We start from the raw sequence: 15,707 nt of genomic DNA on the forward strand, positions 1-15,707 counted from the left end.
TCTGGAACAAGAAGAGGCTGTTGATGCTGATGACATGGGAGACTCAATTTTGAAGTCAGAATTCAACAGAGCTTTGGGACACCTAAGTACGAACAAGGCAATGGTAATTGATGACATACTCTAAGAATTACCGACGGCCTTAGGAGAAACCAGCATGGTAAGGTTATTCCATTTAGTGTGTGAGATGTACGAGACAGGAGAAGTCCCATCCGATTTTCGGCAGAATGTTGTTATACCTGTTCCCAAGAAAGCTGGTGCTGACAAGTGTGAAAACTACCGCACCATTAGTTTAGTATCTCATGCCTGCAAAATTTTTACATGTATTATTTACAGAAGAATGGAAAAACAAGTTGAAGCTGAGTTGGGAGAAGATCAATTTGGCTTCAGAAGAAATGTAGGAACACGTGAAGCAATCCTGACTTTACGTCTGATCTTAGAGGATCGAATTAAGAAGGACAAGCCCACGTACATCACATTCGTAGATCTAGGAAATGCATTCGATAATGTTGATTGGACCAAGCCATTTATGATTCTGAAGATGATAGGGATCACATACCGAGAACGAAGAATTATCTACAATCTGTATAAAAATCAGTCTGCAGTGATAAGAACCGAGGGCTTTGAAAAAGAAGCAGCAATCCAGAAAGGAGTGAGGCAAGGCTGCAGTTTGTCCCCTGTCCTTTTCAATGGTTACATAGAACAGGCAGTAAAGGAAATCAAAAAGAAATTTGGAAAGGGAATCACAATCCAAGGAGAGGAAATCAAAACCTTGAGATTTGCCGATGATATTGTTATTTTATCTGAGACTGCACAAGATCTCGAGAAGTTGCTGAATGGTATGGATGAAGTCTTGGGTAAGGAGTACAAGATGAAAATAAATAAGTCCAAAACAAAATAATGGAGTGCAGTCGAACGAAGGCAGGTGATGTAGGAAATATTAGATTAGGAAATGAAGTCTTAAAGGAAGTAGATGAATATTGTTACTTGGGTAGTAAAATAACTAATGATGGTAGAAGTAAGGAGGACATAAAATGCAGACTGGCACAAGCAAGGAAGAGCTTTCTTAAGAAAAGAAATTTACTCACTTCAAACATTGATATCGGAATTAGATGTTTTTGAAGACTTTCGTGTGGAGCGTGGCATTGTATGGAAGTGAATCATGGACGATAACTAGCTCAGAAAGAAAGAGAATAGAAGCTTTTGAAATGTGGTGTTACAGAAGAATGCTGAAGGTGAGATGGATAGATCGAATCACAAATGAAGAGGTATTGAATCGAATTGGTGAGAGGAGATCGATTTGGCTAAATTTGACGAGAAGAAGAGATAGAATGATAGGACACATCTTAAGACACCCAGGACTTGTTCAGTTGGTTTTTGAAGGAAGTGTAGGTGGTAAGAACGGTAGGGGTAGACCAAGGTATGAATATGACAAGCAGATTAGAGCAGATGTATGATGTAGGAGTTATGTAGAAATGAAAAGTTTAAGACAGGATAGGGTGATATGGAGAGCTGCATGACTCGAACAACAAGAGGTGTCTGCAGACTTCAAACAACTTGGAAATTTATCGAACATTTCTTTCTTTTACCCTCGAAGATTGGTTTCTCCCCCAGACTCAGCGAGGGATCCTACTTCTACCACCTGAGGAGCGGTGTCCTGGAGTGTGAGACATTAACTTCTAAGATTTGACTAATTATTCACATGCAGTGTCAAATGAAATCTCTATTCTATTCCATTCAGCAGAATGGTTTAAAGTCTCCTGAATTTATCCTTCTACTCTGCGACTTCTCTCCATAGGTCGAGGAAGTAACGATCGAGATCGACAGCAGAAGAATGAAAAGAATAGTTTTGGATGAAACAGAGGGAGTAGAACACAACAAACTTTCAGAAGAAGCAGTAAATAACCGGCGCGACTATTAACTGTCAGTCACAAAATGTCACCCATAACAAGTGAAGTATGTAGCAAACAATTGTAGTTGGTTTTGCACGGGCAAAATCAAGAGGCTGTGGTTTCAGATCCCACTGGTGTCCAGAACACGATCTAATAGGTTGAAAATTTATTTTGATCCCAATGTGGTCGTGGAAATTCAATATTCACTACAGAAGAGAAGCTAGTTTATAGAGGATTTTGTGGACTGGCTTGGTTTTTGTTGAAGAATGGTGTGTCACGTTCCCTTACATAGGTACCAACATACTTGTAATAAAAAACTAAAACACATTGGTCAACTTTATATGTTTCAAGTAGGCTTGCCACGTATTTTGTATGAAAACAACAAGCACAACGTCCCACTACCTAATTTTACTGTTTTGGGAGATGCGGAGGTGTTTTATGTGCCTGACCTTCAAATATCGATCGAGCCACTCAGCCCGGTTACAATACAATATCCATGTTTTTCAGGAGAAGCGTTCAATGTTCATATCAGAAATACACCTGTTATACAATTTTTATAAAAATTGGTGTGTTCTATACATAATTTATTATAATCTGGAAAAGTGCTTCAATCCCCTTTTGAATTAATCAAAGCAACTAATGTGAAAACATTAGGCATCAATACCGTACATCAGATTTTTTGTTGTAACATTTTCAGAGGTGTGGAAGTTGAGGTTGATGGTAAAATCTCAAAAATGAAATATTTTGAATTGTTTGTTGTCAGCCAACGAATTAACATGACAGAGGGCAGCCATCCCCTATTAACACTGATCAGAGTGAAGAGATCCAACACAAGGGCAAGGGCTACGAAGGGCGTGAAATTGAAAGAATCCCTGGACCTCGCATCCTAATAGCGTCGGGGTCGGAAAAGAACAAGAGTTAACCGAGGCAGGTCAGATAGGAGGAGCCTGGCACAAGTCGCTCCTGAGCTAACGGCCCTGTGGGCCCTTATGACAGGCAAGGGATACCGTTGCTGTTACTCCACTGCCCCCGACCACAGGAGTATCTTTGACATCGGTCTGGCTTCCCTCCTGAGGTGAACAATATTACAGTGATGGTGCATTTGAGTTGAGGTAAACTGTGCCGCTACTAACAGAATACAGTGATGCTATCAAGAGATTAACTCCTCCCTGGCTCTTCCACTCAAATCAACTTTTATTTTAGAAAACTCATGTTTTGATCCTTCCCCACCTTACTCAGACACAGGGAGATTCACTTGTGATATTTGTCTCTGAGTTCCAGGCGGAGTGCGGTCCAGGAGCTCTGCTGCTGCTCTACAGTGCTGTACTCACTCGAGGACTCGACAAGTGAGTGCCTACTAACAGTTCACAGTCTATTTGTAATGAATATACCACAAGGTGTCAATTATCAGTTCTGGACAATCACAAAGGTAAGGATTTGAAGTATGAGCTCAATTTAAGGACAATACCTTCTTGAAGCAACATGACACAAAGTAAACCAAGGCGCGACGTGGGGAAGCTGCATCATTTTATCAAACTATTGGCACTGGATCCACAGCTGTATAGAAAGTGGTTTGCAACTTGATCACTCAACATCCAGACTGTTATTTTTCCTGTATGTTTCTGGGGAGTAGTCTTCCAGCTGTTGCCCTCAACAGCCCTTAAGATTCTCCCAGTCTGGTTATAATTTCATCAGCACATGCATGATATAACTTTTAAAAAATTGTTTTTTTTTTTTTAATTATTGGAGAAAAGATCCAGATTCATAAAAAGATAACAATAACTGATCACATTCCCAAAATATCCGAGACCCATAACAACTACTTAACTTTTAAAAGTACATTGTATATGACAACAAAAGTACTTTTAACTGTTAAAATCTTTTAAAACCCTAATGTGACAGTGTCACTAAGTTAAGGTTTACAAATTTCGTTTTAGAATCAGGAAGAGATGAACATGTCCTTACATGTACTACAGTTTGTAGTTTCCCAAAGGCAGTCAGGATCAGGTGTCTCTCTGGCTTCTTCCATCCTCACAACCACACCTTGTCTTTATTGTCCTAAGTTGCTCAGTGCTGAGGCATCCAACTTCCTCCAAGACTTTGAGGTAATATCAGTTAGCTGTCCCCTTGGACAGAACACCTCCTCACCAGTGGGATGTATTCAACTTTCAAACATACCTTCATTACAGACCGTTATGCCTTTCTGCTTCTGTGAGTTTACTAAACTCTGTTTGTAACTACAGTAGAGTCTCGTTAATCCGAACTAATTGGGACCGGAGTCTGTTTGGATTACGAAATTTTTGGATTAACCGGAAAATATTTTCTAATAATAATGTTCTTGTTTTTACGTCCTGCTAACTACTTTTATGTTTTCTGGAGACGCCTAGCTGCCGGGATTTTCTCCCGCAGCAGTTCTTTTACGTGCCAGTAAATCTGTTTACACGAGGCTGACGTATGTGAGCACCTTCAAATACCACCGGACCGAGCCAGGTTGGGGTCAGAAGGCCGGTGCCTCAACCGTCTGAGGAAAATAGTTTCTACAATACTGTCCATTCCTTAGCAGTTACATTAATAAAATACTGTATAAAATTACAGTAGGGTAGTTAAGAACCCATAGATGAGGAAACCACAGTGAAAATGACATTAGCGGTGGACTGTCAACTATTACAAACATGCCAAGAACACGGTGGAGAAAGAATCTGGAGTTGATGAGGAACAGTGACTACGAGGAAGACCACAATGAACAACTAGTGTTGCGTTCAGATGCCGCGGCCGCCTTAGCTACGTCGAGCAACACTGCGCTGCTACGCCCACTGATGTGATGTTTACGAGACATTGGTTTAACACTGCATTTTCGACTAGGTTCCAATCACTACGGCAAAAGAAACTAACAGACTTTGTAAAGATAAACGACGAGTGAATGATGGTTTATAATGTGTAATTATGTTTACATTAAGTTATTCTAGTAAAATATGACTAATAAAATACAAGTCTATCTTCATTCTATAATGTGTTCTTTCATTTCAGTAAGGAGAATTTTTAAAAAAAAATTCAATATTTCAGTTTAGATTAACTGGACTTTCAGATTTATGGGACTCTAGTGTAGTTGCATGGCCTCATTTAGTTCTATAACTCTTATCTTCAAATCGTTAAAAACTGAGTCTAACCATAGACATCTTGGTCTTCCTCTACTTCTCTTACCCTCCATAACAGAGTCCATTATTCTCCTAGCTAACCTATCCTCCTCCATTTGCCTCACATGACCCCAACACCAAAATCAATTTATGCGTACATCTCAATCCATTAAGTTCAGTCCCAACTTAGCCTTTATCTCCTCATTCCAAGTAACCTCCTGCCATTGTTCCCACCCACTTGCGCCAGCAGTGATTCTCGCTACTTTCATGTCTGTTACTTCTAACTTATGAATATGATATCCTGAGTCCACCCAGCTTTCACTCCTGTAAAGCAAAGTTGGTCTGAAAACAGACCGATGTAACGATAGTTTTGTGTGGGAGCTGACTTCCTTCTTACAGAATACTGTTGATCGCAACTGCGAGCTCCCTGCATTAGCTTTACAACACCCTATATTACCATCCTGGGAGAATACACAAGCTAAATACTACCTGTTCCAGCTTTGTATCACCAATCTGACATTCACCCTTCTTTTGGATTTCTTACCTACTGACATCAATTTAGTCTTGGAAAGACTAATTTTCATACCATACTCATTGCACCTATTTTCAAGTTCCAAGATATTAGACTGCAGGCTTTCGGCACAGTCTGTCATTAAGACGAAGTCGTCAGCATAGGCCAGACTGCTTACTACATTTCCACCTAACTGAATCCCTCCCTCAGTACTCTGTCATATGCCTTCAGTTACCTGATTCCGACAACTCTTCTATAGCCTGAAAGCACAAGATGCCTGGTACACTAATCAACGAGATACCTCGATAGTTGTTGCAATCCTTCTTGTTCCCTTATTTATAGAAAGATGCAATTACTGTTTTTGTCCAATCTGAAGGAACGTAGCCATGTCAGGCCACTTTATGACAGTGGAGTTTATTTACCATTCTTTTCACTTCCTCAAGCGTAATTTTACCAACATTATTGTCGTCCTCCCCAAGTGCAGGAAAATGAAGGAAAAGAAAAGAAAGTTAATTTTTCTTGTTCAGAATTTTGCTTCTCATTGCTGCTATTCTAGATTTCAATTTCATTTTTAAATCATTCACTAAAATCTAAATCTCATGCATCACGAGAAAGAAATATTTGAAATTCGCTGATTTAACACCGTCTTCCCTTTAGCGACAACCCTTGAAAGAGTCGCTTTCTTTAATATTTTGTTCTAGATGTTGCAGTTTTGTTTTGTCTGATGCAGGGTGGTGGCGGACATGGACCAGGCGCAGACCTCGCTGATCGGAGCGGCCGAGGAGGGCTCCGCCTGCGTCGTGATGCTGCTGCTGACAGGACGAGCCACTCCGTACCTGCACAATGGAGTTCTGTACGTGGGAGACGAGGAACACTACGTAAGTCGAAACAATGTCACTGGCTCCTTAGCGTGCTGGCCTTTGGTCACACGGGTCCCGGCAGGGTCGCCATTTCATTTCTTTACCAACGAATACAAAGTCAGCAGTAACTTGTCTTTCTTCATCCAGACTTTTGCTGGTAACACTGCATTTGTCATCGTTAGGGAAGCAGTCTGCACCTGTATGTGAAGAAAATGGAGGAGTAATGGTTGCAGGAAGGACAAAGTACCAGCATAAAGCGTAGGGGAGTATTCTAGGGCTACCAGCACTACCCGTGGTAGCCCAAGAAAAATACATTACAAATAAATAACACTTTATTACAGTTTGAACAGAGCATTCAAACAATCGTGGCATTCATTTGCATTCTTCTTTATCAAAAGAAATGATGGTTAGTGGTTACTGAAAGCGGCACGTCGTAGAAACAGCAACCGGAGAGTGGCGGCACCCATGCAGGCTCACCACTGAGCCAGTTGCCGCTCCAGCAAGCAGTTTCTTACCTAGATAATAGCGTTTAAGCAACAAATAGCCTCCAATAGATATCCATTATCACGCTCGTGTGTTTTAGAAGTTGTAGTTTTTTCGATTTGTGGTTCGTTTAAGTGTCTCAATGCTGAAGAATTTTATAAATTTACTTATAGTGTCTTGTTTTAACTGAACCAGCTTCAGTTTTATGAGAAGATGATGGAACAAACACCTGTGGGGGGTTTAACTGCCTTTCAGCCATCGTCTATAAAACTCTAAACATCCTACTGTGGAATGTAGAAGGCCTAAAAAGCACTTTCAACAAAGCACCTGAAGACATCTGGTCAGAGAGTGACATCATAGTAACCATTGAACCTTTCTTGACAGAACCACTCAGTCTTGCGAACCACTGTCTACTCAATCCACTCACTTACAAAACCAAACCTAAGAGGCAGACCAGAGGGAGGGGTCTCCATATTCTACAAACTTTCAGTTGGATCAATCAATAAAATATTTAAGAAAGACAACACGGTAATAATGAAAACTTCAAAATTAACAATTATAATAGGATTATATATAATGTACGGCTCCTCCTTAGAAGACACAATAGAGATAATAGCTGAGTCCATTGCCCGAACAAAGTCAGACAAGAACATCATCCTGGCAGAAGATTTCAATTGTAGAGTCGACCAGCCCAGCAATAAAACGAGGGCTTTGCTGAATATGCTATACGAAGAAGGTTACACCCTGATCAACAAACCAGACGAAATAACCTACATCGCTCATAACGGCACAGGGTGTGATCGATCTAGTTCTTTATAGAGGGAACATCTCCATAAGGAATCACAGTGGTCTATGGACGGCATCCTCTACACCACTTACCACACATATAGCCATCAGGATGACTATCACACTCAAAGAACCCAAAGAAAATGCGTTTAACAAAATAACCAAAAGAACTTCCAGAAAGATAGACGACAATTCCTTAAACAACAACACTAGAGCAATATATGGAGCTAATCAGCATCTAAAAGCCAACAACATAAACCATGCGTTGGTAACGATACAAGAAGCCCTAAAATATGCAACCATCCCGGTCATACAAAGGACAGCCAAACCATGGTTCGATACAGAATGCTATCTGCTGCAAAATGAAGTTCTGTAAGCCCCACATGAGCCCAAACTACATAAAGGAAGGACCGTTCTGGAAACATATGCAGTCAAACCTAAAGAATACAAAGCCATGCTGAAAGCGAAAAAAAGCCCTATGTATAGAAAATCAAGCCCTTAGGGAGCCAGAAGAAGCACTTAAAGACCATTTTGTATCCGCCAGGAGAAAGTCCAATAGAAAACAAGCAGAAATCCAAATGGAAGTATGGGAAAAGCACTTTGCACAGATTCTGAACCTAGCACAATTGCAAACTGCATACAACACTACCCAGGAAAGGAAAGGAAGGTCCACCTTGCATGCCGTAAGGAATCTATTAAATGACATAGAGGAAGCTCTTAGACATCCCAAAGAAATATTTCACACAGTATTCGTAGACTTCACAAAAGCTTTTGACTTATTGACCAGATCAAAGCTTGTTCAGAAACTAGAACATATGCTAACGGAGGACCACGGATTCATACGGGTAATAAGGAACATTTTGACCTACAATAAGGTGGAAGTATATGACGGAATATCGACCTCAAAGAAATAATCCAGACAAATGGAGTTCTGCAAGGGGACCCACTGAGTCCCATCCTGTTTAACGTCGCGACAGCAGACGTCACAATCATTCTAGAGGAAACAACTTCAGTTTCTCTCTATGTTTACGCAGACGACATGGTCCTGGGTTCCCCAAACCGGCAAAAGCTACAGAATGTCCTAAACAACCTTCACAATTGGGCAGTTGATAATGATCTCAACATAAACCAGAGAAAGACAGTGTACATGGCTTTCCAAAAAGGGGGAAAACTAGCAGCGGAAAACAAAATTACTCTCGGCGAAGAACAACTCACGTCGGTCAATACCTGCAAATAACGTGCCACTCTTTCAGACACCACACAAAGGAACAAGCAACAGCTGCCATCAGAGGAATATACGATCTGAAAAACCAAACTCTCACTACGAACAGCAATGACACTCTTCCGCGCCAAAATAACTTCCACTATCTTATACGGCCTAGAGATAATATGGGAAAGGCTAACCACAACAGACCTCACCACGATAGAAAAAGTGAAAGCACGATTCCTGAAGAAAGCACTGGGCGTGGCAAGATCATCACCGTCCAGACTAATCTATGAATTAGCAAGGGAACCTTTCTATATAGAAGACCTCCGACACCTGCCATCCACCCTGCAAATGGAGAAAGTACTTGAGCAGAAGGATCTGAAGCAACAGGACATACCACTGGATTTTTACGCAATGGAAGCAATGACCGATAGACGATGGACACGGGAAAACAAGGAACTAAGAAACGTTATCACTAGACTCGCCGAACATGGCTTCCATCACAAAATTTGCAAAAACATAAATTATAATGAACCGAACAAAGAATGTATGTTCTCTGTGTGAGAATCCATGCGACAAATATCACATAACACTGTGTAGTAAAAGGGAAAAGAGCACAGTTGTCTATAGCAAAGACTAAACCGCCTCGAGCGTCTGTTGTGTGACAATACTTCATGCTTACTTAGTAACCTTGAAACCTATTGTTGTATCCCATCATATGGCCATCTGGCTGCAATGAATTATTATTAGCTGCCTCTGTGGATCCGTGGTAGAGTGTCGGCCTCCTGATCCCAAGATAGCGGGTTCAAACCCGGCAGAGGTAGTCGGATTTTTGAAGGGTGGAAAAAAGTCCATTCGACACTCCATGTCGTTCGATGTCGGCATGTAAAAGAACTCTGGTGATACATTTGGTATTTACCCGACAAAATTAATTAAATCTCAGCCATAGACGCCCAAGAGAGATCCGGTTTACTCTAGGTCCGCTAGATGGCAGACAGAGTAAACCGGAACGTCGAAATTGACGAGCAGACAGCCAGATGGCGTCAAATCGAAATGTCTGCAAACGGTAGCTGAGGCCATACGATTATTATTATTTATTAAAATTTTAACATGAATTATTCACAGAAGCATGGAAAGACAAGTTGAAATTGAGTTGGAAGAAGATGAATTTGGCTTCAGAAGAAATGTAGGAACACGTGAAGCAATCCTGACTTTACGTCTCATCTTAGAGGATCGAATTAAGAAGGACAAGCCCACGTACATGGCATTCGATAATGTTGATTGGACCAAGCTATTTAAGATTCTGAAGGTGATTGGGATCAGATACTGAGAACGAAGAATTATCTACAATCTGTATAAAAATCAGTCTGCAGTGATAAGAATCGAGGGCTTTGAAAAAGAAGCAGCAATCCAGAAAGGAGTGAGGCAAGGCTGCAGTTTGTCCCCCGTCCTTTTCAATGGTTACATAGAACAGGCAGTAAAAGAAATCAAAGAGGAATTTGGAAAGGGAATCACAATCCAAGGAGAGGAAATCAGAACCTTGAGATTTGCCGATGATATTGTTATTTTATCTGAGACTGCAAACGATCTTGAGAAATTGCTGAGTGGTATGGACAAAGTCTTGGGTAAGGAGTACAAGTAACATGAGTTAAAAATGTATACTGAGTAGTGTGAGTTACAATCTCCTCTGAGCAGGCTTTGCATCAGTAGCAACGTCAGTTTAGCGTCAACCTCGCTCTGGCAATATGTGACAAATGAATACCTTTAAATTTTACAACATTTTCTTCAAATCTGTATTCATAAGGCAACGTGTTCCGTTACTGCTCAAAGGAGATTATAATTATAGTATAAGTCACATTAAAATGTCGTAGGTGCTGTAATGAGTTGGCGTATCCAGCTTTTGTGACTTGAAATTTTGTCTGGCTATAGATCAGAAGTTTATCACCTGTAACACACTTGAAAACACGCCGGGCTCAGATGGTTGAGACGCTGGTCTTCTGACCCAATCCTGGCTCAGTCCGGTGGTATTTCAAGGTATTGAAATACATCAGCCCTGTGTCAGTAGATTTACTGGCACATAAAAGAACTCCTAAATTCCAGCACCTCGGCATCTCCAATAGCCACGAAAAGCAGTTAGTGAGACGTAAAAACATATATCGTTGACAAGTGACAATGCATTCTGCGTTCTCCTAGGCCCTCCCTCGCTGGGGCGTGCTGTCGCGAGGCGAGGTTGGCCTGCTGCTGTGGGACGAGGCTCGGGAGGACGACGCTGCCCAGCCTGGCTCCAGACTGAAGACGCCGTCGCTGCCCGTGTGGGTGGCCAGCGGCGCCGGTCACTTCGGGCTCCTGTTTAGCACCAACCGCGAGCTACTGCGCAACTACCACGCCGAGCGCAGGTACTGTAAGGAGGTCAAGTTCACTTCAGCTCGTATTAATCTGATGTTTTACGAAATACACCTCTTGATTGTAATTAGGTTCAGGAGCACCTGTGGCAGGTGTCTGGATCCAGACATGGTGATTTGGATTCATTTTAAAGATAGGTTTCACCATTTGTCTCATACACATCATTGCCCATTAAATTGCTTATAGGTAGTAACCCAAAGCGGAATGGAATCACAATCCAATAAGAGGAAATCAAAACCCTGAGATTTGCTGATGGTATTCTTATTTTATCTGAGACTGTAGAAGATCTGGAGAAAGTACTGAATGATATGGACAAAAACAAAAGTAATGGAGTGAACTCAGGTGATGCAGGAAATATTAGATTAAGAAATGAAATTTTAAAGGACATAGATGACTATTGTTACTTGGGTAGTGATCACAGAAGTACAGAGGACATAAAAGGCAGACTAGCAGAAGCAAAGAAGGTCTTTCTTAAGAAAAGAAATTTGCTCACTTTGAATATTGAATTAGGAATTAGAATGATGTTTCACTATATGGAAGTGAAACATGGACAATAACTAGCTTAGAAAGAAAGAAATGTGGTGTTACAGAAGAATGCTGAATGTGAGGTGGATAGATCGAATCATGAATGAAGAGATACTAAATGGAATTGATGAGAGGAGACCCATTTGGCTAAATTTGACGAGAAGAAGAGGCCCATCTTAAGACACCCAGGACTTGATCAGTTGGATTTTGAGGGAAGTGTAGAGGGTAATAATGGTAGAGGTAGACTGAGGTATGAATATGACGAGCAGATTACAAGAGAGTTATGTAGAAATGAAAAGGTTAGCACAGGATAGGGTGTTATGGAGAGCTGCATGAAACCAGTCTATGGGCTGGCGACTCAAGCAACACGTATTAATGTTAGACATTGCATTCTTTTGCTTAATGCACGATTATGGAATACGAAGTCTGACTCCAGACGTACATCGTCCAAGGAAGAGACGCACGGACTGCGGAGAAGCGGACCACACAAGGCCAGGAAGAAGAAGATTTCTACACTTTACAGCCATTATTTGTTGCTGACCGTACGCTGGTTGTAAAGAAGGTTTTCCCACTCGAAATGCTAGGCTTTATCCAGAACATTCTTCAGGGTGCCCACACATCTGAGGCCCTGCTGGCAACACGAGAGAAGAAGGTGCTGTTTCCTGCACACAACCAAGTTAGGGATGTGAAGCTACAAAATTATGTTCATATGAGCCAAGTGTTTCCGAGTCTGTCATTAATTCCAGCATTGCACTTCATTTATCTGAAGGACAACATGTTAGTCTTCAGCAAGTTAATCGCTGAAGTCATGGCTCAAGGGCAGCTCAGCAATGGTTTATTTCACAGTCAGTGTTCGGTAGGTGGGACCAGTTTTAGCTTTCTAATTTGGCCTCATAATAGTCTGGGGTCTAATGGAGTCGACTCCTGAGCACAGAGGAAGAGCTGTGGTCAATGATGTCCAACATTTGGGAAGAACAGGCCGTTATGAATGGGCTTTTGCTACCTCTGCATGAGGGTTACCTTGTTCCTGGCTTGTTTATCTTGACAAGTCTCAAGGCAGATTTTAATTTTCTTTCTTGTTTAGTCCTCAAGAGCAATTTTGCTAGAGGCTTTACGTTGCACCGAGACAGATAGGTCTTATGACGACGACGGGATAGGAAAGGCCTAGGAGTTGGAAGGAAGCGGCCGTGGCCTTAATTAAGGTACAGCCCCAGCAAGCAGGAAACTCCAGTGAATAAGTAAAAAATACTTGTAATAAATACGATACTAGCAATGAGTCTCGCAACGCAGCGCGTCCTGATTCCCTGACCATTCCTTGGTGAATTGTCCACAACTCCTTGCAAAAATTAACGTACATGTACCAGACAGACGCACAAGGTTAAAGAATACATTGTCTACAAATTGGCATAGAACTAACTACGCATTCAATGGGCCAATTGAACGAATGTCAAGATCTCTAAACAAAGTGGATATTGATATATTTAACTGCTCATTGTCAAAATTGAGAAATCACTTACATAATCTCCATAAGTGACTGTTACCATAACCTGTGTACATATCTGTACATATTTTTCTATTTATACTCCATTGAACTTTCTGTTCAGTGTGTTTTGTTTTGTTCATTCTTCTGTACTGTTATGTAAAATGGTATTACCGTTAATAAAGTATTATTTTATTTCTTGAGACTGAAATGAAGTCGAGGGGCACATCTTGTTTAGTTATGGAGCCCAGGAAGTAGCTCTGACACTGCTGTAGATGTACAATAACCCTGCTTGAGAAGAGTTCAATCACTTGTATGTGATGGCAGAATGTTGTATCAACTCACTCTCAGGTATTTGAAACTATTTATGTTTGTTTCCATCTAGGAATTAGAAATTGACTTCATTAAGATAAGTTTCACGCCGAAAACCTTGAAACATACTTAGTGGGACGTAAAAATTAAGATAAATATTCATGAAGTATATTTTTGTGCATATGCTGTGTAATTAACACACTCTACGCGTTTCAAAATTAACCTTGACTTTCTTCATCAGGAGACAACAGACAAGTGAAACGAGATAGCAACAAGGAACATAAAATGGTGCCCCAAGAAGTAGAAGGGACGTCATTTTAGCACGATGCTAGAGACATCTTCTACATCCTTGTTGCTTTGTCCTAGCAACCTTTAATGCATCGTTTCACTTCTCTGTTGTCTCCTGAAGAAGAAAGTCAAGGTTCCTTTTGAAACGCGTAGAGTGTGTTTATAATTAATTACACGGCATAAGCCCAAAAATATACTCCATGAATAGTTAGACAGGCCGTGAAAGTCTAAATGATAATAAAATTAAGATAAGTTTGAAATTTCAAATCCCTAGGTGTTTGGATAGAGTGTGACTTGATAGAAAGTGACAATGTGCTTTTAAGAAGGAAACATGTCATTCTTTGTGAAGAACCCGTCCTCTGGCTCCAGTGATTGTTCCCCTCTCACTTTTACTGCTACACTCGTTCTTGAGAGCGTCTTCAGTGTCTCTACAATGCAGATTACTTTTCACGTTACAGATTTGATCTCCACTACTACAGCTGCAACGGCTCTCACGGTCTCCTCAGTATCGACACTCGCTACGACTGTGAAGAGCCCAGGGAGCCAATGGTCGAAGCCCTCGCCTCGCCCATCGAGAAGGTCATTCTCTCCAAGTAAGTTACAACACTACTTTCAACATCTTCGTCCTTTTCGAGTTCTTGTATAAAGTAATCCATACTCTACTATGGGTCTTACCAGGGACTTATATGTCCTCTCCTACAATCCTTGAATCACTTCCTAAGCATGTGAAGACATATATAACCTTTATTTACAATTCCATTTATGTGATTACATCAATGAAGATCTTTCCTGATATTAACATTTCCGTACGGAACTTTCACCCATCAGCGCAGTAACTAAAGCTGAGACAGTGTTAAAGGTCAGATCGTACCATTGCTTGCTGTCCATCTCTCAACATTCTTTAGGTCTTTTTGCAGTTAGTCACAATCTTGTAAGTTATTGTCCTATTCCTCTCAGGGTGCAAGGTTTAAAAGACGACTTCTCTTGGTTGACCAGAGTGCAGACCCCCACTCCTCGATTTGGAGCAATAGCGCTGTCTCTCTTTTTCCCCACGCCTGTCTCCCCCTTCCTCGCTTGCTCCGTAGCGCTCCAAATCCCAGCCGAGCGGGACCGATGCACTGTGCACAGGACCTCTGCGCCTCACTTTACACGCGTGAGATTTTCGGCATTTCAGAGGCCCTGCTCTACGGGGTCAGGTGTAATGTGTGACGAATCTTCGTAGCGACTTCTTATTATTGGATGCACTTCGTGACATCAACCTCATCAGAGGAGTTAACGAGATGAGATTAACCCGGTTCTGGCACGTAGCCTACTCAAGGTTTAACATCACCATCTGACAGACGAATCACCATGTGCGGAGTGGTTTGGAATTGAATCGAGGCTTTTGGCACGTACTGCAGGGCTAACCACCAATGTGTTTGTTGTGTTTGCAGGTGGCAGGACGCTCACATCACCTGGATCAAGTCCTCGCATGCAGTGTGATGGCTCTCTCACCTTCTTAGTCGATGTGCTTCCTTGTAATAAATAAAGCTATTATTTTGTGACAACTTGTCGATACCTTTTCTGTTCATTAATTCCAGTTGTTTCTGCTCACCCATAATCTGGAATGTAGCTCTGACGACAATCGGGAGGGTGTCACGGTCACTCCCACATCTGGTGAAGCAGAAACAACAAGGATAGTTATTGTCCACACTGAGTAGACCTGACCCCAACTTGGCAGCCTCGTTTTGCTAGATTTACTGTCTCCAAAACCTGAGATGTAAGACCAATAACACCATTATTATCAACAAACAAAGTTCAGCAACATCATGTTACAGGACTGAGCTTGA

The 15,707-nt window shown here is 41.4% G+C and overlaps 1 protein-coding gene across 4 annotated transcripts in view; it reads left to right on the forward strand.

Moving 5' to 3' along the window:
* LOC136885558 (inactive ubiquitin carboxyl-terminal hydrolase MINDY-4B) overlaps window positions 1–15,421 on the forward strand; it is a 73,950-nt gene extending 58,529 nt beyond the window's left edge. For 3 of the 4 annotated variants that reach the window (XM_067158194.1, XM_067158195.2, XM_067158196.1), the window contains 5 exons: window positions 3,165–3,235; window positions 6,265–6,412; window positions 11,064–11,266; window positions 14,337–14,471; window positions 15,312–15,421. In XM_067158194.1, the coding sequence (XP_067014295.1) occupies window positions 3,165–3,235; window positions 6,265–6,412; window positions 11,064–11,266; window positions 14,337–14,471; window positions 15,312–15,360 (606 nt within the window). In that variant the 3' untranslated portion in view covers window positions 15,361–15,421. Of the gene's footprint in view, window positions 1–3,164; window positions 3,236–6,264; window positions 6,413–11,063; window positions 11,267–13,482; window positions 13,630–14,336; window positions 14,472–15,311 lie in introns of those variants that run through there. The other variant, XR_010861561.1, reaches the window with a different exon arrangement.
* Window positions 15,422–15,707: the final 286 nt, after the last annotated feature.

The sequence above is a fragment of the Anabrus simplex genome, chromosome 14, assembly GCF_040414725.1.
Source record: "Anabrus simplex isolate iqAnaSimp1 chromosome 14, ASM4041472v1, whole genome shotgun sequence".
NCBI classification, from domain to species: Eukaryota; Metazoa; Arthropoda; class Insecta; order Orthoptera; family Tettigoniidae; genus Anabrus; species Anabrus simplex.